Genomic DNA, 27,891 nt, shown 5'->3' with positions numbered 1-27,891 from the left:
CGGTGGTCAGTCCTTATTTTAAAGCTTACTAACCCCACACCACCACTCTCCATCCCCCAGGTCTCCGGCGAAGTCTCCTCGCCCCTCGCGCTCTGCATCTCGTCGGCGACGAACCCAAAACCCTCACAAATCCTTTCCTGATGTGCGGTTCACAGTCCGAATCCCCTGTCGTGTAGCAACTCCGATCGAAGCGGCGGGAGGGCCTCGGGTCGAAGCGCGCCTCCCCCATGGCGACGGCAGGAGGGTCCCGATCTGGGGTTTCGCGGGCGGCGTTCGCTCTGGTAGCGGTGGTGCTCGTGGGATGCCTCGGTGGGGGCGTCTCGGTTGCCGAGATCAGGCGACAGAAGAACGTGCAGGTGGCGCTCCGGGCCAAGTGGGCCGGCACACCGCTGCTGCTCGAAGCCAGGTGAGTGGTTTCCGGCACGATATGTTGGTATACTTGTCCTTGTTTGATGGAGATTTTTCGTTTTGCACCGATTTAGTAGTCCTCAGTAAGTTCACTCTGTGGTTTACTGGTTCCACTGGGACCTGTCGATCCTGGAAACTGGTAGCGAGCCATTCTGCCGATGCCTAGTCAATATGTTTAGCTAATTGTGCTAAGAATTCAGTCGTTTCCTTCTAATTGCTAGAAACTGATTAGTATAGTATGTTGTTGAACAGTCATGCACACTATGCAACACACTAGAATTACCGAAAAAGGCTTTCGCTCCGCTTTATAAATAAAGCAAATGGCCAAGAGCACATACAAGGACTAGTTCAGAACACACACACCCAAGTCTCACAACCATAAATCCAGAGGTACTGCTGAGGGCACAGCTCAACAAGCCCAAAACACACACGAAATAAGAGACAGGCTCAGCCGGGGCCAAGGCCGGAGAGCAAACAGACGACTAATCAGGCTCAGGCGGCGGCGGCGGTGGTGGCGGCGACAGGCGGACGGCCATCGAGCGGAGGTCGGCGATGAAGGCGGAGATGGCGTCCCGGTCCCACTCACCAGAATACCACTAGAATACCACTCACCAGTCAGTAATATGCACTCGTGGTTCAGTAACACACATTCACCAGATGAATTATGGTGTTTATAATAAACCGGATCCTACCAAATTACAAAATTATTGCAGTGAGAGATGAATGAGGTTTTATGTTTCATAAACTATTAGACTCTAATGTGACAGATAAGAGAATCATGTCTCTTCTGTTCACTTGAAGGCTGACACATTTGCTTTCGCTGCGACACTTGAAGGCTGGTAGTAAATTTATTTTATTGTTCTTGACTCAAGACTATCTTTGTGTGCTATTGTAGCCAAATTTATTATATGTAGCCAGATGCTGTACTGGTACATTTTAGATCTAATCGAGAAATATCTTTCCATGAGGAAACAGAGATAAATGTAGTACATGCTAATGAATATTTGCACCACTGTTGTTGTTGGCCAATGTTACTTGTTATTTTTTCTGGAAATACCTAATCCTGTCCGTTTACTACTTTGATTAGTGAACTGCTTTCAAAAGAACGGAGGGATTATTTTTGGGAGTTTATTGGCCATTGGAAGGAACTGGACAAAGGATCTGAATGTCTGACAGCTAAATGTTGTGCCCAGAAGATTGTTGAGGATGTTCGCTCATTTCTCAGCGAGCCACTGGCTTCAATTTTTGAGTTTTCTCTTACACTTAGATCAGCATCGCCAAGATTAGTGCTTTATAAGCAGCTTGCAGAGGAATCTTTATCTTCAGTTCCTGTCAAAGATGATGCACTAGAGCAAATTTCTGGCAGCGGTGCTGTGGAAGGAACTTGCTGCTGGGTAGATACAGGAAACACTCTGTTTTTCAACTCAGATGATCTACATAAATGGCTCGAGGGATCAGGCAAAGGGTAAGCATCTTCATCTTTTATTTCTTAGTCACTTTGTTTAGGGCTTCTGGCTACAGGGTTGAAACTCAGAACTTATGTTGAACAGAGCTACGGACTCCACTGGACAACCTGAACTATTTGACTTTGACCATGTATATCCTCGCTCAAATATTACTGCTCCAGTTGCTATATTTTATGGCGCTGTTGGGACAAAATGCTTCAAAGAGTTGCATGTTCATCTGGCAGAAGCATCAAAGCAGGTGACATACTCTTGACTTGTTTTCTAGTATATTTCAAGGCATCCGAGGTCTTGAGAAAACAATGAACCATGGAAAGTAAGATACAAGGTCTTATACAGGGGCATTGTATATCAAATACCCATCAATATATATGGTGTTAGAGCTATACTTTTAATGAGTGCTTAGCTACCATGTCAACATATGGACTTTTTGGATTGGAGCCCAAGTGCGCTATGCTAGATTTTGGTATTACCAGCCACTTTTTGCTAGGTTTTGCTCTTAAGTCATCATTCAAGCCGAATATTTAATTGTGCAGCTTCAGTTGAATCAAGGAACAGAGAATTATCTTCCACCAGCCTTTTTTTGCTTCCATGTCGGACCTTAAATTCCTTTCCACCTTCTCTTTAATTTGCTCTGTAGCTTCAGATGTAGCTGCCATTCTTTTAGTTGCATGTACCTCGTTGATTTCCTTGCTATTCACACATCACTAACATAGATAATAGAGAGTAGAGAATAACTGTGGTTGTTTTAAGTCCCAGAGTATCTTCGGCTCGTTCATGATTCTATGTTGTAACATGCATGTTGATGCATGGAAATGTTTGTAATCTATTGCTTTCCAAACCAGTAGCCTATGCAACTTTGCCAAGTACATCTAATTACCAAAATACATGGCTTGCCAATAGTTTGTCATGGCAACTTGGGGGTGAACAAACCAAACAGCCTCGTAATCACTGATAGCCTATTGCTTCTTGCTGTTTCTAGTTGATAGTCCTAATAACTGGAAGTTCATCTTCCACATGGTAATAGAACTTAGATGAATGTAGTCATATCAATTGTAATATTTGTGAGCAACTGAACATATATTGTTTTAATGAATCATGTCAAACCTCTGCGTGATAGTACTTGGTTACCCTACTATTTGGATCCTGTATAATTTGTATATGTATTAACCTCTTCATGGACAGCAACCACATATGTAATGGTTTTAACTTTGAACATGTCTGTATATAGTCAAATGTGTCTTATTCTAATGGTGAAATTGATTCTGTTTTTATTAATCTAGTTTTCTTTGCCATCATATTACATTTTATGTCTTCTTTTGCTTCTCTAATTTTGCTGCATTGGCTGTAAGCTGCAAATGTCTAATATAGTATATGTTGTATTCAGGGAAAAGTCAGATATGCACTGCGCCCTGTTCTGCCATCTGGATGTCAGGCTACATCTAGCTTTTGTGGTTCCATTGGTGCTGCAGATGCAGTCACTTTGAGTGGTTATGGGGTGGAACTCGCCCTAAAAAACATGGAATACAAAGCCATGGATGACACTGCTATAAAGAAGGGTAACTCTGCTTGTGCTAGGTGTTTTATTTGCACCGAACATGCACTCATCTCCACTCAGCTCTTAACAAGCAAGAATTTCATTATGTGATTCTCTAGTAAATCTGCTGTATCCCCTTGAAAATGACCAAGTAAAAATAACTTACGCACACCTCTTTGTCTGAAATAAATCAGTTGGGAAGACGAGTTCAACCCTTTTGTCTTTTGGCTGCTTGATGCTGTGTGCGTACGGGTGGGTGGCTGAGCTGGGCATCGTAGCTGGCAGCTATATATGTTCTCTCTTCTTGTAAGGTGTGAGATTCAGCATGTAGGAGTAACTACACCTGGTTAAAACCTTTGTCCTACAACCGGGTGTAGGTACTCCCACATGCCAAACCTTAGGGAGTAACTACACTCCATTGAAACCTTTTTCCTACAACCAGGTGTAGTTATATTGACATGCTGAATGTCACAACTTAGAGAGTCTGTAGCGGTTGTATGTAAGATCACCTAACCACACTCATTTGTAAGTGCATTTTCCGTATATGTTCGAACATAAAAAGGAGTATGTCCAAAAGAATGCATACCACTTAACTATATACTACCTAGGTGGCCTTACATACTTTGTATTGTGGCCCGCACTCCACAGTGTGCTATATACTCTCTAGTCTCTACATTGTTAGAGTCGTATCGTGGGCGCGCACTCTACAGTGCGCTATATACTCTCTACATTGTTAGAGTTGGCACGTGAGAGTAGGCACACCTGGCTGTAGAAAAAACATTTCATATATATGTATACATATTTCAAATCTTAATGATCTTTATTATGTTCTTCCGTAATACACACACACACACACACTCACAAATTTCATACCTTAATGATCCTTACTATGTTTTTCCAGGTGTTGCACTGGAAGATCCTAAAACTGAGGACCTCAGTCAAGAAGTCAGAGGGTTCATATTTTCCAAGATTTTGGTTCGTTTAGTTTAGTCATAACAATAACTATGGTGACTATTTATTGCATACGGAGAAAGTATTCATCTTTTTTTATCCTCGTCTGTTGTTCTCTAGGAACGCAAGCCAGAGCTAAATGCTGAGATAATGTCCTTCAGGGATTATCTATTGTCATCAACAGTATCAGACACACTTGAAGTTTGGGAACTCAAAGGTATTGTTGGCCATTGTCTTGATTCTATCTGTCCTACAAGTTATAACTGTGCATCATGTGATGACATAGAAGCACCTCTTTTATATATGTTCTTCTCCACACTACAGATTTGGGTCATCAAACAGCACAGAGGATCCTTCATGCATCAGATCCTTTACAGTCAATGCAGGAAATCAATCAAAATTTCCCAAGTGTAGTTTCTTCACTATCACGAATGAAGGTAAGTGCCATATCTCGAGCTCCCTTTTAACCTTCAGCTATGCACACAAGTAATGGCATTGAAAGAAAGTGAGTTTGTAAAGGTGTTGTTTGTAAGGAAGTTCATATGAACTACTTCCACTGTTCCAGGTTTAGATTATTAACAACTTTTTAATATTGTACAGGTTGACGATTCAATCAAAGATGAAATCATAGCAAACCAGCGAATGGTGCCACCTGGCAAGTCATTGATGGCTTTGAACGGTGCTTTGATTAATATCGAGGATCTTGATCTCTACCTGTATGTTCTACCATACTTCCTGGATAATGGTGTTTCTGATTATTTAATTTGTTTCCTCACCTTGATGAGCTAACGTCAACTTAATTTGCCTTTGTGTTATGCCCAACGTGGATTTTAATCAGTGTATCCTGACAACAACTGGCAACTAATTTTTTGCTTCTACTTGTCATTAGAAACCTGGCAACAGAGCATGCATTATCACAAGTGACAGTTTCGAAATCATAATGAAAGAAGATTGTACAAATAATAGTGTCTTGGCTCTTCAAGCTACTCAAAGAGAAAAATGTCGTGTTTTCTCCCAAAGCGTGGCATACACCATTTATCCTGTGTTTGATAAGCCCCTCGCCAACTGCAAAAACACTCAGCTATAACCAAACAAGAAAGAAAGAGCACGCGCGCAACCAACTGATTAGAGAATTAAACCAACTGATTAGAGAATTTTAGTCAAGAAGATTATAACAAATATCGCCAACTGCAACAACACTCAGCTATAACCAAACAAGAAAGAAAGAGCAAGTGCGCAACCAACTGATTAGAGAATTGAACCAACTGATTAGAGAATTTTAGTCAAGAAGATCATAACAAATATGGCTTTTATTCCTATGATTTTGGGAGTATATGAAGACAATGTGATTTGCTAGTTGCAATTCCGGTTCACTTATGTAGCATATAGGGATTTGCTAGGTTTTGCAGTGGGGTTGGCATAACCGTATAATAGTTATTATTATTGAAGCAGATCAATTTGGGATTCATTTCATTTCTCTACTGGTCTACTTCCTTCTCCATCAGCTCTTTGTATTTCCTAACTCTGGTCCTTTCTCTTTCTTTCTTTGCTCTGGTTTTGGGCTCTAATTGACATTACATCACTAGCTTCAAAAGTTTGTTTGTGTTAGAATGCTCATTGATTTTACAGTTTGACATAAATATATTATATATAATAACTAGCAAAATAGATATTTAACTATGATTTATCTGGCAGGTTAATGGACATGGTCCGTGAGGAATTGTCTTTAGCTGATCAGTTCATCCGATTAAAGGTGAATTTTATTTAAATATACTATTAAATGTGTTACCTGGCTAGTTCTTTTTGTTTGTTAGTATTAGTAATGGAGAGCGCATCAGCACCTATCTGTATATTATTAGAGAAGCTAGTTGAATCTCGTTGTTGAAAAAAGGAAATCTAGTTTGGGCAACTTGATTAGGGCATCTCCAACGTTATCCCCCAGCAGACAACCCCTAATTGTCTACGGACACGTCAACTGCTAGGAGTGCAGTTACCCAACGCTAAACCAATTTTTTTTACCCGGTATCCGGACATTTAAACGATTTCAAACTAGATTCAGACATAGTTCGGATATCTTACATCAAACTTAGTTCAAATTTACATAAAACTTAGCTAAGCCACTCTAATCTACCTAATGAACTGAACTTGGATCTCCAACACCATCTGGGTTCTACCGTTGCCGCCAACGCTGCCGTCGTCGTTGCTCCAGTCGCTGCAGCATCCGTCCTGGGGTGCGGCGACACGCTCGTGGCGGAGCGCCTTGGCTTTCTCCTCCGTCCGCCGGCCGGCCTCGCGCTCGGAGATGAGGATCCCCTCCCGCAGCGCCTCGGTGTTGAGCCGCCGGTGGCGACGTGCGTCCTATTCCTTGGTCATCTTCGAGTGGTCGAGCGCCCACTCGATAGCACGCTGCGGGTCGGCGAGGATGTACGGCGGCGCTACCTGCCACATCGCTAAGGATATCGAGCGTTGCGAGGATGACACCGCTCCACGCGACGAGTTGCTTGAGCCGTCGAGGACTAGCTCGCGGCGGCGGGGAGGGTAGGCGCTGACTCCGAGGAGGTGGGGGGCGTGGCGGCTGGGACGACAACGCACGAGAGGAGCCGCGGCCCTATGGGGGCGGCGTGTTGAGCAGTGAGGCCTGTAGCGCCTCCGAGAGCTGCTCGCTGACCTCCCTCTCGATGTCCGACCAGTTGATGTTGTCCTCCTCCTCGCCGGAGCTTGATTCAGCCCCGTCCAGGGACGCGGGCGCCACCTGGAGGAGGATGCCTGCGGGATAAGGACAACGATCGTGCGGACGAGAAGGGTCCCGGCGACGGGCGGCGGCGTAGGGGCGCGGACAGGGCCAACCATGTTGGGAGCCCGATCCGCTGTCGCGTCGGGGCGGCAGCTGATCGGACGGGAAGGTGCCGAGCAGCCACGCCATCCGGCAGCGCTCCCGCAACTCCTTGGTTATCCGGCGGCCCATCGCAGCGGTACACGGGGTGGTGGTTGGCCGCTAGGGTTTGGGTGGGCGGTGGAGAGTTGAGAATGGGAGTGAGGGAGAGGGGCCGGGTTAAAGAAAGGGGGGAGGGGACTGTGCTTTGAATGTCATTTTTTGTCCGGACCGGGCAAATAGGGGCGGAATGGGGGAGCCTGTTGGAGATGCTCTTATAGTTTTCTTGTGACTTGTGAAGCCTTCACATGAGATGCCGAGTAGAAATGCAGAATGAAATATGTGGGTTATATACTTACACCTTTGTTGCTCATTCTAGAACCTTTATACCACAAATACTTTTTAGCATTGCTGTTTATATACATTTTCTTATCGTAGCTTCTGGCTTTTGATTTTGAGTTTTTGACTAAATAAAAGGCTATCAGAGCATTTCTGCTCCACAGTTAGGTTGTATGGAGTATTTCTTGGCGATATCCGAATGACACTTTTATTTCAGCAGCTGTCCTTTCATAACCAATATTTACCAAATGCTAATACATTCAACTTTTTAGATTATTACCATGTTATGGGTCAACAGAATTATATTATCTAGCTAATGATTAAATAGATGTGCCATATCCCTCTATTCTGAACATGTGATTGTTCGGCTGGTGCCTGGGGACTCCGTGAGCTGGGCATGTATATTTGTGTGTGTGTGACAATCCTTTACTAGCTTATTTCAGTATGTGTGGGTGTGGCGTGTGTGTTTGAGGCGAGGGTCTTTATGCCCTCTCCTCTGTACATTTCCTTCAACTTATGAAATAACAGGCAGCTCTCCTGCATGTTCTATTATTTACTTTGCTATTGTTATCAAATGCCTGCCAGTTGCCTCAAAGTGCTGCCCACAAGATCCTGTCAGCAGCGCCACCAGCAGAATCTAATTCATTCCGCGTTGACTTCCGGTCTTCACATGTTCACTACCTTAATAACTTGGAGGAAGATGCCTTGTATAAAAGGTGGCGAAGCAACCTCAATGAGGTCTGTTCACTTATCTTTTATCAACATATTGAACGGAGATTGTCATTTGACCGTTGCTTCCGTGGCAAGTCAAATGAGGAACTTGAACTCAAATATATTATTTTCATGCTTTAGGGGCATAAGGGAATTGCATGTATGTCTTTAAATCTTGTCCATAAGATATCTTAAACAGCAGTATCGCCATGGTTTCACTTATTGTCATTTTTTTCTAGCATGGTTGCTATTGGTTTGTTGCAATGCTGTTACTTTTTTAGTTTTCTCTATCATCTATGGAAAAGTTCATTGACCATCTCTGTTGGGGGTCTAACTATGCAATACACCATTTATTTGGCTGTTCCTCTCCATACCCTGGTTAAATTGTATCACATAACTACTTGCAATCTTTAATGATTATCTCTCCTTTTTTACTTCTTTCTTTGTAGCTATTGATGCCAGTGTACCCTGGTCAGATGCGTTACATCCGTAAAAATTTGTTCCATGCTGTGTATGTGTTCGATCCAGCTTCAGCCTGTGGTGCAGAGGCTAGTCTCTTTCTTACCTTTTCTCTTAGTATGCATTTGTTTTTCACACACTCTTTATGCTGTGCTCATTTATTGGCTTGGTATTTCCATTTCACTTGAAACTTTACAGACCATTGACACAATCCTGTCTCTACACCAAGATAGTGTCCCTGTAAGGTTTGGTATCATAATGTACTCTTCTAGACTCATAAATGTTATTGAAGAAAATGATGGATCCAAGAGCGATGAAGACACTTCCACTTTGGTAATCATGTTTTCTGTATTTCATTACTGTGATTTGTTGGGAGCTCTTTGCTTGGATGTATACAACAGCAAACTGGTTTTACATCATTGCTACCTATGTCTGGGACAATTTCTACCTCTCTTTTTCTAGCCCTTGTCATTACTAGTGCTTTTTGGGTACATGAAATAATAGAAGCACATAATTACACTCAATTGCATATTATCATCATGATGTCCAGCTTTTTGACAGCAAGGATTTGTATCATACTCCCTCCGTCCGGAATTACTTGTCACTCAAACGGATGTATCGATACATCCGTTTGAGTGACAAGTAATTCCGGACGGAGGAAGTACTATATATTAAAGCAACATTAATATGGTCTTCCAGCTTCACATAGGTTCCTTTCTTACACTGGTAGGGTGATACTAGTGTAAACTTGATATTTGGGATAACTACCTTGCAGAGGATGGCTACACACCCTCATAGAATGATGATATAGACTAAACTGGGATGATGAAATTTAGATGGGATATGGATAATTCTTTTTGCTTGATCTTGTAAGTTACCATAGCCATTATAGGCATGCTTGATTTATCCCTTAGGACTGAACTTGATCTCACTCAAAACTCTCAAGCACAACTTTGTAACCAACTAATAACCTATCCCTTTAACCATCTAATCAACTAACTAATCTACCCCATTTCCGTGCATGCTATTTTCACATGTGCAGCACATGGCACATGCTGGACTTAGCACGTAACTAGAAAGGAAGAACATTGGGCCAGTGTAAAACTTATTAATCTATGTTATATTCCTGTGACATAATTCTCTAAAACTTACACTGGATTATGACTACTTAATTGCATAGCGTCATTATTCCTGTGACATAGTTCTCTAAAACTTGCTCTCCTATCCATTGATACCGCGCCCCCAACTAATGTATTTTCTTTTGTACAGATAATGAGGCTTTTCTTGTACATCAAGGAGACATACTCGACACAATTGGCATTCCAATTCCTAAGCGATGTGAGTGAGCTCACCAAATTTGAATCAGTTATAAACTTAAAGATTCTAGCCTGTCTGTTGATAATCTTTTGCGTTGCTGGGTTATGTGCATTTTTATTATTCGCAGCGCTGCTATCTGTTAGACGCGTGTATATTAGCTGTGTGATCACCATTGTATAAGGGGTTTCTTGCATACATGCCTTGTGTCATTTATACATTTTGGTCTAGAGCCACATAATGGATGAAAGTGCTATTCATAAGTTATAACATGGTATTGTAGAAATGTAGAATTGCATGTGTTAGATGTGTATTGTTCCGTTCTGTACATCCCCATTGTATAAGGGGCTTTTCTGCACTTTATCACACATGTATATGTTCTGGCCTTTGGCCCTCAGTAAAGCAAGTTGCTCATTATCCAACATGGTATCAGATGCTAGGTTACCCTCGCTCTCCTGCACGCTGCAACTCCGTGCTCCCCCCTCCTAGCCTACCTCGTCTTTGGCCACTTCTGCTCAATTCCGGTTGCCCCGGCTCGATTCCGGCTGCCCCGGATCGATTCCTGCCTGCCTCAGCTTGCCTTGCCTCAAGCCGCCGCCGCCGCATCCGTCCCGTCCGGATCCGCCGCCCACGGCCGTTCCATTCGGCCTCGTCTTCCCCGTCCAGCGCATCTCGGCCTGCGCGCTGCTCCTCCTCTCGAGCCGGGCTGCTGCGCCGCTCCTCCCTTGCGCGAGCATCGACCGGTCTTGGGCCCGACTCCTCTGCCCGATCCCGTTCGGGAGCTGGCCACTGCTCCCTCCGCTCGAGCCGGGCTGCCGCGCCGCTCCTTCCCTTGCGCGAGCATCGGCCGGCCTCGGGCCCGCCTGCGCTGCCCGATCCCGTTCGGGAGCTGGGTGCTGCTTCTCCTCTCGAGCCGGGCCACGCGCTGAGTTCTCCTCGTCCGGTCGCCTGCCTGCATCGAGCGAGTCTCTGCCTCAGCGTGCTCTGCTCGATCCAGATTTATCTCTATTCGTTGACTTCCAAAAAAAAGGGAGTGATCCAAAGGGGATATCTCAGTATGTCATCTTCGGGCTATGTAGTTGTTCCTCGATGCTCAGTGATCTTTGATGGCACCAACTATGCTGAGTTTGCGGGCTTCATGCGTATCCATATGCGCGGTCTTCTTCTGTGGGGTGTTCTCTCTGGCGAGGTCCCCTGTCCGCCATGCCCCGTTGCTCCCGTGGCTCCTATCCCGCCGGTGCCGCCAGTCCTTGCTGCTGATGCTTCTCAGGCTGATCGTGATGAAGCCAAGGCTCTTGATGCTGCTGCAGTTGATGCTTATGATCAACAGATGTCTGCTTATTCAGATGCTCTTCCTGTGTACCGCGATGATCTGTCTGCTTACACTCAGTGGTGCAATGATGATGCTCGTGTTGCTGCTGTTCTCACTACGAGTGTTCTCCCTCAGTTTGCTTCGGAGTTCATGGGACTTGGCACAGTTGCAGCGATGTGGTCTTATCTCTGTCAGCGCTATCGGCCCTCTGGTGATGCTCTCTACCTATCGGTGGTGCGTCAGGAGCACGCACTCCAGCAAGGTGATTCCTCTGTCGATGAGTTCTATTCACAGTGCTCTGCCATCTGGCGTCAGCTTGACTCTCTTCGGACAGTCGTTTGTGGAACTTGCCGTTGCTGTCAGACTACTCGGTCCGATTTGGATTTTCAGCGGGTTCATGAGTTCCTATCTCGTCTTCGCTCTGAGTTCGAGCCTCGACGTGCTCACTTGCTTGCTCGTGGTCGAGTTCCTATCTCGGAGGTGCTTGCTGAGCTTCGTGCTGAGGAGACCCGCCTTCGCTCTGCTGGGTTACTTGTGGTTCCATCAGTTTTGGCCGCCTGAGCTCCTGTGTCATCTGCTCGCCTCACCGCTCCACCGCTCCTGCAGGGGGGGTGAGTCGCCCTCCTTATGCTGAGAAGGGTACGCCGCGCCGTGACACCTTGTGTGGTTACTGCTCCCGGTCAGGTCACCCAGAGTCTGATTGTTGCCAGAAGAAGCGAGACCAGAGGCGCTCCTCTCCCAGCGGGACTCCAGCGTCCTCTTCGACTCCGTCACTCACTGACCAGGATATTATACGCCTCAAGCGTCTACTTGCTTCCTCCGGCTCCTCGTCGACTGGTTCCGCTGCTGCTGTGACTGCATCCACTTCTCCATCACCGCAGGCATCTACACCGTCAGGTACATCTTCATGGGTTCTGGATTCTGGAGCCTCTTTTCATGTCTTCTGATTCTTCCGTGCTGTCTTCTCTCCGACCTCTTGATTCGCCTGTTAATGTTCTTATCGCCGATGGCACACCTCTTCCTGTTGCTAGTCGTGGCATTCTTTCCACTCCATCCTTTTCTGTTCCTAGTGTTTCACATGTTCCTCGCCTTACCATGAATCTTTTTTCCGCTGCCCAACTGACTGATTCTGGTTGTCGTGTCATTCTTGATATTGGTGCTGGCCCCCGGCGCCGTGAGTCAGAGGGCCTTTGGAAGGTTGACTGGCTTTGTGTTCCTTCCGCTGTCACCACTTCTGCCAGCTCTCATGCTCTTGCTGCCTCTTCGTCTGCGTCCTTCCAACAGTGGCATCATCGTCTTGGTCACATCTGTGGCTCTCGCCTGTCATCATTAGTGCGTCAGGGCCTCTTAGGGTCTGTATCCGGAGATGTTTCTTTACATTGTAATGGTTGTAGACTTGGCAAACAGACCCAGTTACCTTATCCTACCAGTGAGTCGGTATCTCAGCGCCCTTTTGACTTAGTTCATTTTGATGTCTGGGGTCCCGCTCCCTTTGATTCGAAAGGTGGTCATCGTTATTATGTGTTGTTTATTGATGATTTCTCTCGCTACACTTGGCTCTACTCCATGAAATCTCGTAGCGAGGTTCTCTCTATATACAAACATTTTGCTGCCATGGTTCATACCCAGTTTTCCACGCCTATTCGTACTTTTCGTGCTGACTCTGCTGGAGAGTATATCTCTCAGCTGTTGCATGGTTTTCTCGCGGAACAGGGCACTCTTGCCCAGTTCTCATGTCCTGGTGCTCATGCTTAGAATGGCGTTGCCGAACGCAAGCATCGTCATCTGCTTGAGACGGCTCGTGCGTTGATGATTGCCGCTTCCCTTCCATCCCACTTTTGGGCTGAGGCTGTTTCTGCATCCACCTATCTCATCAACATTCAGCCCTCGACTGCACTGCAGGGTGGTATTCCTATGGAGTGTCTCACTGGTCGTTCTCCTGACTACTCATCTCTCCGTATGTTTGGATGTGTGTGCTATGTTCTTCTTGCCCCGCGAGAACGTACCAAACTGACTGCTCAGTCGGTTGAGTGTGTTTTCCTTGGCTACAGTGATGAGCACAAGGGCTATCGCTGTTGGGATCCTGTTGGGCGTCGCTTGCGCATCTCGCGTGATGTGACTTTTGACGAGTCTCGTTCTTACTACCCACGGCCTTCTTCCTCGAGCTTCTCTCTCGACGATATTTCTTTTCTTCTCCTTCCCGGTACACCCTGCTATGTGCCACCTGTTTCACCTCTTCCTTCGGCATCCCTCATTCACTCTCCTTCACCACCGACACCCTCTTCCCCATACTCCTCCACCTCTCCACCATCATCTCCAGTCCGTCGCCCTCTCTCACCTTTTCCTCTCCACTATACTCGCCGCCCTCGTACTGAGGATGCTTCCTTGATGCACCTTCTCCCTCTGGTGCACCTCCACTCACGCCTTCCCCGGTTCATAACCTCCGTGCTCGGCCTCGCCCCCCGCCTGATCGCTATTCTCCTGATCGGTACGGTCTCTCTGTCATTGCTGAGCCCACTTCCTATCGGACTGCCATGACTCAACCTGAATGGCAGCTTGCGATGGCCGAAGAGCTTGCTGCCCTTGAGCGCTCTGGCACATGGGATCTGGTTTCTCTCCCTTCCGGTGTTCGTCCCATCACTTGCAAGTGGGTCTACAAGATTAAGACTCGCTCCGATGGTTCTCTTGAGCGTTACAAAGCTCGTCTTGTGGCCCGTGGTTTTCAACAGGAGCAGGGCCGCGATTATGATGAGACATTCGCTCCTGTGGCCCACATGACCACTGTCCGCACTCTCCTTGCTGTGGCTTCGGTTCGTCATTGGTCCATCTCTCAACTTGATGTTCAGAACGCTTTTCTCAATGGTGAGTTGCGTGAGGAGGTTTATATGCAGCCACCACCAGGGTACTATGCTCCTGATGGTATGGTCTGTAGACTTCGCCGCTCCCTCTATGGCCTTAAACAGGCCCCTCGCGCCTGGTTTGAGCGCTTTGCCTCTGTGGTGACTGCCGCTGGGTTCTTGCCCAGTGATCATGATCCCGCGTTGTTTGTTCACACGTCTCCTCGTGGTCGGACTCTTCTCCTTCTCTATGTTGATGACATGATCATCACTGGTGACGACTCTGACTACATTGCGTTTGTTAAGGCTCGCCTTCGCGATCAGTTCCTCATGACTGATCTTGGTCCACTTCGCTATTTTCTTGGGATTGAGATCTCCTCGACCTCTGATGGATTCTACATCTCCCAAGAAAAATATATTCAGGATCTTCTTGCTCGCGCTGCTCTTGGTGATGAGCGCACAGTTGTGACTCCCATGGAGCTCAACGTTCAGCTTCGTGCCTCTGATGGTGACCCTCTTCCTAATCCCACTCGCTATCGTCACCTTGTTGGCAGCCTTGTCTATCTTGCTGTTACACGTCCTGACATCTCCTATCCTGTCCACATCCTGAGTCAGTTTGTTTCAGCTCCCACCTCTGTCCACTATAGTCACCTCCTCCGCGTTCTACGATATCTTCGTGGCACGATCTCTCAGCGACTTTTCTTTCCCCGCTCCAGCTCTCTTGAGCTCCAGGCCTATTCTGATGCTACCTGGGCCAGTGATCCCTCTTGATCGACGCTCGCTGTCTGCTTACTGTGTCTTTCTTGGTGGCTCTCTTATTGCCCGGAAGACAAAGAAACAGACTGCAGTTTCTCGCTCGAGTACAGAGGCTGAGTTGCGAGCCATGGCTATGTTGACGGCTGAGGTGATCTGGTTACGGTGGTTACTTGAGGATTTTGGTGTGTCTGCTACTACCTCGACTCCCTTACTGTCAGGCAGTACCGGTGCTATCAGTATTGCGCGTGACCCGGTGAAGCGTGAGCTCACCAAGCACATCGGTGTGGATGCTCACTTTGTGCGGGCTGCTGTGCAGGATCAGACTCTCGCTCTTCACTATGTGCCCTCTGAGTTACAGTTGTTAGACTTCTTCACGAAGGCACAAACTCGAGCGCAGCATAGCTTTCTTCTCTCCAAACTCAGTGTCGTTGATCCACCATGAGTTTGAGGGGGGGTGTTAGATGTGTATTGTTCCGTTCTGTACATCCCCATTGTATAAGGGGCTTTTCTGCACTTTATCACACATGTATATGTTCTGGCCTTTGGCCCTCAGTAAAGCAAGTTGCTCATTATCCAACAGCATGCACCAACCAGTTCACCCAAAAGTTCAAGCTGATGGTAAAAGGTGGGCGCTGCGCTTATACTTCAACATCCCCTCTCATGTGTGGCTATGTCAGGTCTAAACGCGGGTACCAGCCAGTTCACCCAAAAGCTCAGGCTGAATAACTGATGGGAAAAAGTGCGCAATGTACTTATCCTTTAACAGGTATACGAGGGAAACTAGGGCTTTCTCCCGGCCTAAGGTTTCCTGATGCCAGCAATGGATGCTCCTCCCACCACCATCATCATTGCATGTGCGCCGCTTGTTTTTTCGGCCACTATCATCTGATCGATCTCCGCCGTCTTCTTTGTTTTAGCCTCGCCAATCTCTGCTGGCTTTGTCTTGCTAGGCTCATCCCCAGCTGGTGCTCTCCCGGTCTCCCTAACACCATCGTCCTCTCATCCTGCAGAGCTCCCCCACCCCCCCCCCCCCCCCCCCTCTCACTAGCTTCGTCCTTGCTTGCTAGCTCCAGCTCCTAGGGTTTTCATTGCTAGCTTTGTTCTCACCCCCACTGGCTGCTTCCATCAGTCCGTGCCACCTGCTGCCTCCTTCTCAACGGAATACATCTTTTGTTGTATTACTAGATCAGTGCTTGTTTTGAGCACGCCACGCTACTGTTTGTAGTGGTTTCATTCCATATCTTTAGGCTTGCAAATTTGGAACCTTTAGGGTACCCTTCGACCCTACTTAGTTCAATCAAATGAACTAAAATTTAAAAAATATGTGAATTCTGAAAATTTAATTTATTTAGTTGAACTAAGGAGGGTTGGAGGGTACCCTCAAGGATCCAAATTTGCATCATTACATATCTTCCTACGAGTACTGAAACCAGCATTAATATTGCAGATTCTCGATCTCATTAGGCTGAAATGGCAAAGCTAAAAAATGTAGACCAGGCTCCTGCATTGCGTTGATTTATTTTGCTGACATAGTTCTTTCCTGATTTTATCGCTGAAACTAAAAGTTGAGATTTGTTCCATATATCCTGTCAATGATTCCTTTGCATAGCTATATATTTGTTTCTTCAGAATTTTTTGCGATGGGTGATGGACTTATGTCAGGCATAGCTTCTTAGAAATTAGAATATAATGGACTTTAGGGTCATGTTGGATGTTTTTCGTTGTTCCCTTCAACAAGGTAACTGAAGCGTGTTACAACTTGAAACTTGTCGTTATATGGTTAAAATTACCATGATCATAACCTTTGTATCCTTTTTGGTTAATAATCTGGCCGCCAAACGATACTCTGTCTGTAGATATCCTGAATTTTATATAGCTGAAGTGCAGTGATGTTTTCTTGTTCAGATACATAGATTGAGGAATGGTGGCGATGACTATAGTGAAGAGCCCGTAGAAGTTCATCATGTGGAGGAAGCATTTGTTGATTCATTATTGTAAGCATGTTCACTAAATTTTATATATTGTTGGTTCTAAATGCCCAAACAGAATCAGTGTATTTTACTTACGTTACTTGTATTTTGTAATGTGCAGGTCAGGTGCAAAATCTCACCCTCAGGATGTGCTGCTAAAGTTGCAAAAGGAGAACTTGTACAAGCAAGAGGCTGACGAAAATTCTCGTTTTGTTCACAAACTGGGCTTGTATAAGCTCCAGTGTTGTTTATTGATGAATGGACTCGTTCATGAACCTAATGAGGTAATAATTGGCTATATAACTTAAAAATTGTCAAAATTGGAGAAGCGTCAAGCCTATAATATATAAATTTAAGACGGTAAATTCATCTTTTCTACATTAGAATGTTTCTTTAACAGCAGTAAATTCGTTGGTACTACGGAAATTACACAAAAATGCTGAAGCAATAGCTAGTAGCTAATGTGGTGCCTTTTTACTACTCTTATATTCTAAAGGACGCGACCATGAATGCTATGAACGATGAGCTTCCTAGGATACAAGAACAGGTCTATTATGGGCATATACAGTCCCATACAGATGTTTTGGAGAAATTTTTGTCGGAAAGTAGTTACAAGCGGTACAACCCATCGGTAAGTACCAATATTCCTAAAAAACTGTGGCGGCATTGGCTCTCGATTTACTTAACCATATAATATTTACCCTCAGATTACTGGCAAGAGCACAGAGAAGAAGAGATTTGTCTCGCTATTTGCATCGTATCACCAGGAAGATTCTGTACTTCATGATATCAGCTACTTACATTCCCATGGAAGTATGCTTCCTACTATTCTGTGCCTGTACCTTGTCATCTATTGTCAAAGTTCGCTGGTGTTGAAATGTATTTGTTAAATCTATTTGCAGCCAGAGATGATGCGAAGCCCGTAACTCATCTACTTGCTGTTGATCTTTCTTCGGTGACCGGGACCAAGTTGCTTCACGAAGCCATACGTTATCTGGTAGATGAAGCAATTGCCTATCATGCCTATTCTAACATGCTATTTATATTGTTTTCTTCTGATTATGTCTTTTTATTCAACATGATGCAGATGGACGGGTCTAATAGAGCTCGTGTTGGTCTACTACTTTATGCCTGCAGTGATAGTGTTTCCACTATTTTACTTATGAAGGATATCATTGATAGAACCATTTCTTCTTTCAGGTTTGTTCCTCTTTTTTCTTTCCTTCTTTTTTTCCATTTTCAAGTAGAGATTCAGAATGGTATAGTCTATCACCTTTTCTTTCCTCTCATCATTGAATACATCAAGCTTGTCTCTGATCTTGTGAGTCATCTTGTTCTAGTGGCAAGGAAAAGGTACTGGACTTCCTATATGGGCTCTGCAAATATTATGAAGGTCAACATATGGTTGCTTCTTCTGCGGCTGGTGATACGCTTAGCTCTATTAAGGACAAGGTGTATAGCTTAGCTGCTGAGACTGCCTTGCCTGTTGATGATTATAAAGCATGGCTTACAAGTTTTTCTGCTGATACAATTCTCAAAGGGATTGATAAGGTCTGCATCTGAGGACTGAGCTTTCTTGACCTCTTTGTGAAATTCTCTCTCTGTACTGTTAGTATGTGTACTTGTAGTTTTAGCCTTAAAGTGTCTTTGAAACTTAACATACATTAAGGGACTGAGCTGGGTTCAAGCAAACCCTATCAAGACTTGATTTTTATTCTGCTCATTTCATATCTCAGTTTAATTCGTCTATGAGATTGATTGATCATGTCAAGCTCACCATTATGGAAATTGGAGGTAGCTAGAGTTTGGCTTGAACGAGCATATCAGCTGTAGAATTTCCAGAAGTTTTAGCCATCATAACTTAATACTATTAGCTTGGCTAACATAGTAACATTGTGCTTGGCTTTTAGCTTAAGAGCCCCTAGAAACTGCAATGCATATGTACTTGTTGGTTGTAGGTATCTATTTAAGTTAAGCTTGAGTTGAAATTGATGTTGGCCCCAGTATGAACTCAATTTCTGTAAGAGACGAGCCCAAATTTGAGCAGAAACCAGACTAAATTTTAGTACTCCCTTCGCCTGGAATTACTTGTCGTAGAAATGGATGTATCTAGATGTATTTTAGTTCTAGATACATCCATTTCTATCCATTTCTGCGACAAGTAATTCCGGACGGAGGGAGTATTAATCTTGTCGATCCTGTTTACATAGCATCCTCTCAGGACTCATGGCAAGCATACTAGGTCATCACTACTTGCTTTGTGCCAGTTGCCCACTGTCTCACTCATTGTTCAAGACGAGTTTAGCCTTTCATATGAAAACCACTGTTTATTTTTTCCCATTTCTTTATACCTTAACACACACACACATGCAGCGCTCCTGCATGCTCTAAAAAATAATAATAGACAAAACAGTACAAGGTAACCTACTGTAAACAGGCAATTTTTCGGTAAGAACCACAAAAATGATTCACAATCTTTTCCTATGTTCAGTTTTCAAGTCAATACTTTTCTGCCAGTTTCCTAACAAATTTGTTCAGAACTTCTCACACATATTTATTTGGTTGTGCAGTTGTCAGACTTTTTATTTGGGCAACTGGGGCTTGAATTCGGTAGCAATGCTGTGATCACCAATGGACGAGTAAGAATATGTTTCCCTCATTTTGTTTCTGTTCATGTCCAAACTAGTTCCATGGTCTTTGTCCTTTTGGTGTCTGGCAATGCATAAATACTCACTCTTTGTCTCAATATAAGTCATCAGCACGGTCTCCAACTTGACTCTTTCACCCATCAATTTCTTTGATGTTGCTTCAAATAAAATTTGTTATATTTTTAGTAGGGGGGAGCCTGACTAACCATATATATATATTAAATAAAGAGACAGAAAACGTATTTTGATGCGTAGAAGTAAGTGTGAGCTCGACTGAGCATGCATCAAATAAGGAAAACAGGAACAAATCCATACACAATTATACATTATGAAAGTATATTTTTTATATAATATATAAGCAATATTTCTCATGCATGTTGAGAAAATAGTATAAGTAGCATTTTTCATGTGTGCATGTTGAGATAAATAGAAGTAGTGGGGATCAACTACTTATAAGTATACTAGATGATAAGAATGTTTGTGTCCTCAAGGTTATTTCCACCTGATTTCTAAGCTTCTTCTGTAGTTTATGACTGTTATTCCACCTTGCAGATTTTTGTTGTGGATGATGGTGACTCGTTTTTAAACGAAGATTTAGGTCTCCTTGAGTCTATGGAGTATGAGTTGCGAACAAAATACATACATGAAATAATTGAGGAGGTTGAATGGGCAGGAGTTGACCCTGATTACCTGACAAGGTAAGATTATTTACACTTGAATGATTAGTGTGAGGTACATATTTGCACTAGTAGTAGTACCTTTATCTGTTCATCCCTTTTAATATATTAGATGACAAGCTCTGGATAAGCACATTTTTTAGATGACAGCTAAATACGGATATATATTTAAAAGTTAACAGGTTATGCGTCTGAAGTAGTAATATTTTTCGACTAAACCCGAAAAGCTTTGCATCTCAATGTATTGATAGAAGAAAAGTTATGTACAAGCCCAAGGAAGGGCGGAATCCATAATTACAACGCTACACTAGTGCTAGGCGCCACTAGGAGCAACACCACTAGACCCACCGCCCCTGTTTTCGCCCGCAATCGAGCTTCGGCCTGATTGTGTCGTGCAAGCTTGCAATGTTGGGCTGCACGTCGTCGAAGACGGCAGCATTGCGCTGCTTCCAGATACACATTGCCTCAGCTCTGATATGTGCCTGAAGGAATAGTTATATCCAAAAGGCTTATAATAAAGATATAATGCTAAAACCTTCCATTTTTATTTAAAAATCCTAACTTTTGCATCCTATTTGCAGCAAATTCTACAGCGATATTACCATGTTGGTCTCATCATCAATGTCTATACGTGAAAGGCCATCTGAAAGAGCCCATTTTGAAATTTTAAATGCGGAATACAGGTAAACTACCTCTTCTTTTACATGTATAAACATTCTGCTGGAATATATGTTGCTATGAGGTACTAGGCACATTACACATTCTGGCCATTGTTCTGCACTACAACTGACCTTCTATTGACTAAAACTACACTTTAGGAAGGAACTTATAACTTGGCTACAGATAGTTTCTGACTAACTCTGGAATCGTCAGTGAGAAATTTACCTCGTCATGGATCATTTTAGCTTGGAGTAATAATCCTACTTTAAAGTCTTAAACTATCTCGTTTGAAATTACTGGGTGTAAGTATTTCTTGCTGCCTGCAGTTTAATGTGCATGCCAGAAGAAATAATGTGTGCGAACACAAGTTTCATCTATCCTGTTTCATATTTTAACTAATCCATCCCATTCATTTGTCAATATCATGGCCAGATATTATGCTGTCATGCTGGGTTTTGCAACTTCGTTGTTTTAATAATAATATATGCTGATGCTATGATTTGAAAGGCTAGGAGTATGTTCAAACTTTATTCAACTGTTTTGAGCTTGGGTCTTAATTCTTAAGTCACCCATCACATTTATGATTTATCTATATATGCAAGGAATTTTCAACTTGAAAGCAATGAAGACAAACACAAAATGTTGGGTCTTAATTCTTAAGTCACCCATCGCATTTATGATTTATAGATATATGCAAGGAGCTTTCAACTTGAAAGCTATGAAGATAAACACAAAGTAGTCACACACACTAGGCTCAAATGCATGTCGCGTCCCTGTTTAGCTAACTGCAAATTGCAAGAACTGAGTTTTCACTTGAACCTACTTAAAACTTGGACTATTCTTGGATTTATGATAAATAACTTCAGACAGTTTGATCTCATTTTGTTCTCTATCATGCAGTGCAATTAAGCTGAATAGTATGAATTCAAGTGTTCACATTGATGCTGTCATTGATCCTCTAAGTCCTGCTGGGCAAAAACTTTCTCCACTTCTACGCATTCTCTCTCAACAGATTCAGCCGAGCATGAGAATTGTCCTTAATCCAATTGTATGTATATTTTATCGTTGTTATCAGTTAGCATATGTTCTGCATCTAAAATTAATTGATATCTGTACCCACTGCTGCTGGGTAATTTTATTGTTTTGAAGTTCTGAAATATCAGTATGAGAAATGAACCAACTAGTCTAACAGGGCATCTGATCTTTTTCTACCTGTCGAGGCTACTGAACACATTTAGTCTTTTAACTAATTATAGTCATTTAAATGACTCAGTTGTTGCCAAGGTTAGATGATGCACCTTAATAGTCCAGAGGCCTATCTCTGTTCTTGAGCTATCTGGCTGTGGTCATACTTGCAATCAATTGATTCAGTTCAACAATTGGAACATTTTAACCAACTTCACTAGCTAGAGATTTGCTGGCATGATTCGTTCATCATTGTACGTAATCATATTTTTATAAGATGCACAATTTCATGTTATTGCAATGACATGCCTCAACTATAGCAAAAATTAGTCTGGTATGCATCTGTAGTGACTACAGCCCTGTAAAACAATTGTTTTTATCCTGTTAATTATTCAGTTCTTTGTGCGTCTTGACTTCATTAAATCATGATCAGTTCATCTCCATGAGCAATTTTTTTCTCATGTTTTTTGTTTATCCTATTAATCGTAAAGTATGATTTACCATCTCTATTTGAAATTTAAGTATATGAGTAGAGAAACTATTGTGTGCTGTATTGTTTGAAGCCTTATTAGTATGTCTAGGTGGATCATGGATGGAAATGCTTCTATTCTTGAGCTTGTGCTAGCTGCAATCCTACAAATTTCATGCTAACATTTTCTGATTATTTTCAGAGTTCTCTTGCGGATCTTCCTTTAAAGAACTACTACAGATTTGTTCTTCCGTCGATGGTAAGAGTACACATATTTACTAGCCAGAACGTCCCCACTGCCTACAATGATGCTTGACCATTTGATATGCAGGATGATTTTAGCAGTACAGATTTTTCTGTACATGGACCTAAAGCTTTCTTCTCAAACATGCCACTATCTAAAACACTTACAATGAACATCGATGTTCCTGAGCCCTGGCTTGTTGAGCCTGTCGTTGCCATGTAAGCCAGCCACCAAGTATTAAGAAAATATGAGAATTTATATTCTACAGTAGAGTCTAATCACATTATTGTGGTCGTTTTCTGTGTTTCAGCCATGATCTGGATAACATTCTATTGGAGAATCTCGGTGATGTTAGGACATTGCAAGCAGTATATGAACTTGAAGCACTTCTTCTTACAGGTATGATCATTTAATAATCATCTCTTTGATTGTGGTGGATTATTTAGTGAACATAATTTGTTTTTCAGGTCATTGCATGGAAAAGGACCGAGAACCTCCTCGTGGTCTGCAGTTTATCCTTGGCACCAAACAAAGACCACACCTGGTAGACACACTTGTCATGTCCAACTTGGGATATTGGCAGATGAAAGTCTCCCCGGGGGTGTGGTACCTACAACTCGCTCCTGGGCGCAGTGCTGATTTGTATGAGTTACCTTCGAAACTCATTGCCATAGATAGCCTGAGGGGCAAACTTTTACATATTGAAGTGCAAAAGAAAAAGGGCAAGGAGCATGAGGACTTGCTAAATGCTGATGATGACAACCATGTCCAGGAAAAGACGGTCTGTTTTTATTAATTTAGTTGTAAAACATATCAATTCTAGACATTCTTTTTTCCTAAATGCTTTTTAATGCAGGATAATAAAGGGTGGAATACCAACCTTTTGAAATGGGCTTCTAGTTTCATTAGTGGGGATGCCTCATTAAAAAAGAAAGCTGAGAAAAACACTGTTAGTATTTCTTCTGTGAGTTATTTAATTCCACTGCATGTTATTCTGATCAGGCTACAGAAACAAGCTTTGGTCTAGGAAAATTTGATTGTCCAACTTTTCATGATTTTCTTGCTGGGGTGCACCCAAAACTTCCAGGAATATTGTGTAGAGATCTACTCTAGTATTATGTATGGAAGTACTTTGCTACGGATTCTAGACCAGCCTATAAACTGTACAGTGATTCCTTGGGGAAAAACACGACTGAAAGAATGAGATAGTTTCTGAAAACATAGATTATGTTGCACATTTGATTTTACTGAAAGGGAATTACACTGCGCATACCAAAACCTAAAACACTTGGGAGAACTGAACTTTGTTAGGAAGTCTGACTACTGTTTGATGAAAGGTATCATGGAACTGTTCCTAGTTACACCTTTGCTCTTGCTAATGTCGATGAAGATATTTTCTGTAATACGCATATGTAGGAATTTGAGTAGAATAATGATTCCACATGTAAAAGTTACAGGCTAGTTCATGCATGTTTGTATCTTATGTTACTGGTTACATACTCCACATTTGTTGCTTAGAGAAAATCCAACAGTTTTGCTTTGCACTTCTATTCAGGACCTTAAGGATGCAAGACAAGGGGAGACAATTAACATTTTTTCTGTTGCTTCTGGTCATCTGTAAGTGCCCATTTCGTGAAAATATGAATTGCATTCTCTGTGGATGCCTATGCTGTTCATTGTTGGTTATAGTTTATCGTGCTGACACTTCTCACTTATGCGATTAACGTTGAGAGCCATGTTGTGTGTTAGTTGCTAGCACTGTTGCCTTTCTTTTCCTTGAACTACTTGCTGTCGTTATTAGAATAACACATGCTTTTTGCAGTATTCTGTATACTGCACAAACAGCTATTCTTGCACTCTATTCTAATGTTGCTGCAGCAAATCCTAGTTACACATCATACACCATTTTACTCTTGGAAGAATATCATACCGAAAGGTATTGACTTGAGAACATGTGATTTAGCTGCAAATTTTCATGTTGCAGGTACGAGCGTTTCCTAAAAATTATGATCTTGAGTGTTTTAAAGAAAACAGAAAGGCCAGTGAAATTTTGGTTCATAAAGAATTATCTATCTCCACAATTCAAGGTAAATGAGCTGCTTTTGAGTCGATTAATTAATGAGCAGATGGAAGGTGTCTTTGCTGTTATCTAACCAGTAATCCTGCCAGGATGTCATACCCCACATGGCTCTGGAATATGGATTCGAGTATGAGCTTATCACGTATAAATGGCCAACATGGTTGCACAAACAGAAAGAGAAGCAACGAATTATATGGGCATATAAAATCTTGTTTCTGGATGTTATATTTCCACTTTCGCTGAGGAAGGTACTTTTGTCTATATTACAATTACCTTATGATCCTGCTTCATGTAACCATGTTCTTCAGTAGGTAGAAGCAGTTATAGCCTGATTGAGTTCTAACGATATTCTTTTTCTGATGCTTTGTAAATAGGTTATTTTTGTTGATGCTGATCAAATTGTGAGAACAGACATGGGAGAACTGTATGACATGGATCTGAAGGGCCGTCCCCTTGCGTATACTCCGTTCTGTGATAACAACAAGGAGATGGATGGCTACCGATTTTGGAAACAAGTTAGTTACCAACTTAGCACAAACAATACTACTGCTGTAGATCAGATTATATTCATGGCAGGTTGAAGATGTTCTCAAGTTGTCTGCTGACTCCTGTTCTTTTCCCCGTGTGTTTGAAGGGTTTCTGGAAAGATCATTTGCGAGGAAGGCCATACCATATCAGGTTGGTGACCTGTTGCGTCAAGTACGCTTAAATAGATTATTGCTGTTATTTTGTAACATGATCGTTGTTTCAGTGCCCTTTATGTTGTTGATTTGGCCAAGTTTCGACAAACTGCTGCTGGGGACAATCTACGGGTTGTTTATGAAACACTCAGCAAGGACCCCAATAGTCTCTCAAACCTTGATCAGGTACATCTATTTGTTCCCCTTTACGCGTAACATTTGATGGAGTGAGTCACAGCCTCACAGGCCAGTGCTGCATGATTAGTGGCTTCACTGCTACAGTCTACAGACCAGAGTTCAAGTTGCTGATGAACTGGATTTCTTGGAAAGGCCCAAGGCCCAATCTTGAAAGATATAACTTCATTATTTGATTCAAACATGATTTCGCGCAATATGTATATGTGCAATTATCGTTTTTTAATTGAATTTATATTGATAATTCAACAACAACAACAACAACAACAACAACAACAACGAAGCCTTTAGTCCCAAACAAGTTGGGTAGGCTAGAGGTGAAACCCATCAGATTTCGCGACCAACTCATGGTTCTGGCACATGGATAGTAAGCTTCCACGCCCCCCTGTTCATAGCTAGTTCTTTGGTGATACTCCAGTCCTTCTTTCTTCTTCTTCTAAGCCTTTTGTCCCAAACAAGTTGGGGTAGGCTAGATATGAAACCCTTTCACGAGGACTTCCCAGGAGGTCACCCATCCTAGTACTACTCTCGCCCAAATGGGTTTCATACCCAAAGGACTGGCTAGTTTTTACGTTGGCTCGCCAAGCCTATCACAACCCTTATATATGGAACCCTTTACGAGGACTTCCCAAGAGGTCGCCCATCCTAGTACTACTCTCGCTCAAATGGGTTTCATATTCAGATCAATTATTGATAATTCAAATATTTAATTTGAAAGTTAAAAAGCTGCATTGCAAGAGGCAAGTTCCGTAGCCATCTCAGTTCTTTCTATTCACGGAAGCTCGAATAATAATAATAATATAGGTGCAATATTTTTCTAGTGGTTACCATTTTCAACTTGCATCGGGATGAGCTGGTTTCTGTTTCCAACAGTAGAATGCTGTATGTAGAACCAAGCTCGAGACTACAAAATAGTCATACAAGTGAAGATGAGTGCAATGCTTACTTGTAGCACTTTTATCCAGGATCTCCCAAATTATGCTCAACATACTGTGCCCATATTCTCACTCCCGCAAGAATGGCTATGGTGTGAATCTTGGTGCGGAAATGCTACAAAGGCACAAGCAAAGACCATTGATCTTTGCAACAATCCAATGACAAAGGAACCAAAGCTTCAGGTAAAATTGTGATTTGCCATGATCTGTTCCCTATTGCTTTAGTGTAGCACTAAAGGTTTGGCTATTCATAATATTTTCCTCGCACTCTCCAGGGTGCTAAGAGAATAGTTCCAGAGTGGGTTGATTTTGATGCTGAAGCTAGGCACTTCACCGCGCGCATCTTGGGGGAGAATGTGGAGGAGATTGCAGAGGCCATTCCCCCATCCTCTGAGTCTGATGCACCAAAGCCTGACCATGACGACTCAAGCCAGGATGCGAAAGACGAGCTATGAGCACCAGCTGAAACCTAGCTTGATCATTTTCAGAACAGAACAAAAATATACTTACTGGTCTGAATGCCCCAGCAGAAAACATGGTGCAGAGGATAACCAAGCACAGGCACAGGTACCAAACCAATTGTAGACGGGCCATACCCCAAAGGCCGGGGCATACTGACTGCGTCCCTGAAGAACTCTTCAACATCAGTAAAGCTTTTTGATACACCCGTAATCCCGTAGGGATAGGGGGTCTAGTAATCTACAGCAAGAAAGCATTGTAACAGTCAACAATTTATGTACTTTACGAGTATGTTTCCCATGAGGCGCCGTAAACTATTTTTGGCATCTGATTGATGGTCGAGAGAATGTACTTGGAAATTTTTGACATGATTGATCTTACGAGCCATTCTCCAAAGTGACTGCTGTTTTCAACTCTGCGTTCCATCTTATTTACATAATGAATTGCAGGAACATTTTAACGCAGGATAATGTCGTCTAGAATTTGAATAAACTGGACTGGTTTCATGGAATTTTACATTACACATCATAACTTGCAAACTGGGGTCTGCCTGACATTCGAGTCGAATGCAAGCTCTGCGGCGGCTGTTGAAGCTTAGCTAGTGCCACTCCATGCCGCCGAGCGTGATGGAGCCCATGCCTTCCCACATGTCCTCGGTCCACCCGACCTCCTCGCCGTCGACGCCCTCCTGCTCGCCCTGCCACAGACCGCCCCCGCTCGCGTCTGGCAG

General features: G+C 43.2%; 1 protein-coding gene across 3 annotated transcripts; it reads left to right on the top strand.

The window, feature by feature from the left end:
* On the top strand, positions 1-27,574 carry LOC109775263 (UDP-glucose:glycoprotein glucosyltransferase). 3 transcript variants are annotated; one of them, XM_020334010.4, is made up of 37 exons: positions 1-406; positions 1,496-1,873; positions 1,959-2,112; positions 3,259-3,430; positions 4,310-4,383; positions 4,480-4,576; positions 4,684-4,796; positions 4,960-5,075; positions 6,055-6,112; positions 8,156-8,308; positions 8,731-8,829; positions 8,939-9,073; positions 10,010-10,078; positions 16,865-16,953; positions 17,051-17,213; positions 17,426-17,560; positions 17,637-17,742; positions 17,832-17,926; positions 18,017-18,129; positions 18,270-18,480; positions 19,500-19,568; positions 20,130-20,275; positions 20,836-20,937; positions 21,815-21,962; positions 22,771-22,827; positions 22,900-23,030; positions 23,123-23,211; positions 23,280-23,593; positions 23,669-23,761; positions 24,368-24,429; positions 24,797-24,899; positions 24,982-25,140; positions 25,267-25,407; positions 25,527-25,570; positions 25,644-25,758; positions 26,733-26,885; positions 26,978-27,574. In XM_020334010.4, exons 1-37 carry the CDS (start codon positions 228-230, stop codon positions 27,155-27,157), a joined length of 4,815 nt encoding a protein of 1,604 aa, XP_020189599.1. In that variant the 5' UTR covers positions 1-227; the 3' UTR covers positions 27,158-27,574. The 3 variants fall into 3 exon arrangements, with proteins under 3 accessions (XP_020189599.1, XP_020189598.1, XP_020189600.1); XM_020334009.4 differs by having other exon boundaries at positions 4-406; positions 23,669-23,776; XM_020334011.4 differs by lacking the exon at positions 23,669-23,761 and having other exon boundaries at positions 4-406.
* The last annotated feature ends 317 nt before the right edge of the window (positions 27,575-27,891 follow it).

This window comes from Aegilops tauschii, chromosome 1 (genome assembly GCF_002575655.3).
Source record: "Aegilops tauschii subsp. strangulata cultivar AL8/78 chromosome 1, Aet v6.0, whole genome shotgun sequence".
Taxonomy (NCBI): domain Eukaryota; kingdom Viridiplantae; phylum Streptophyta; class Magnoliopsida; order Poales; family Poaceae; genus Aegilops; species Aegilops tauschii.
This window is presented reverse-complemented; position numbering and strand designations above follow the sequence as displayed.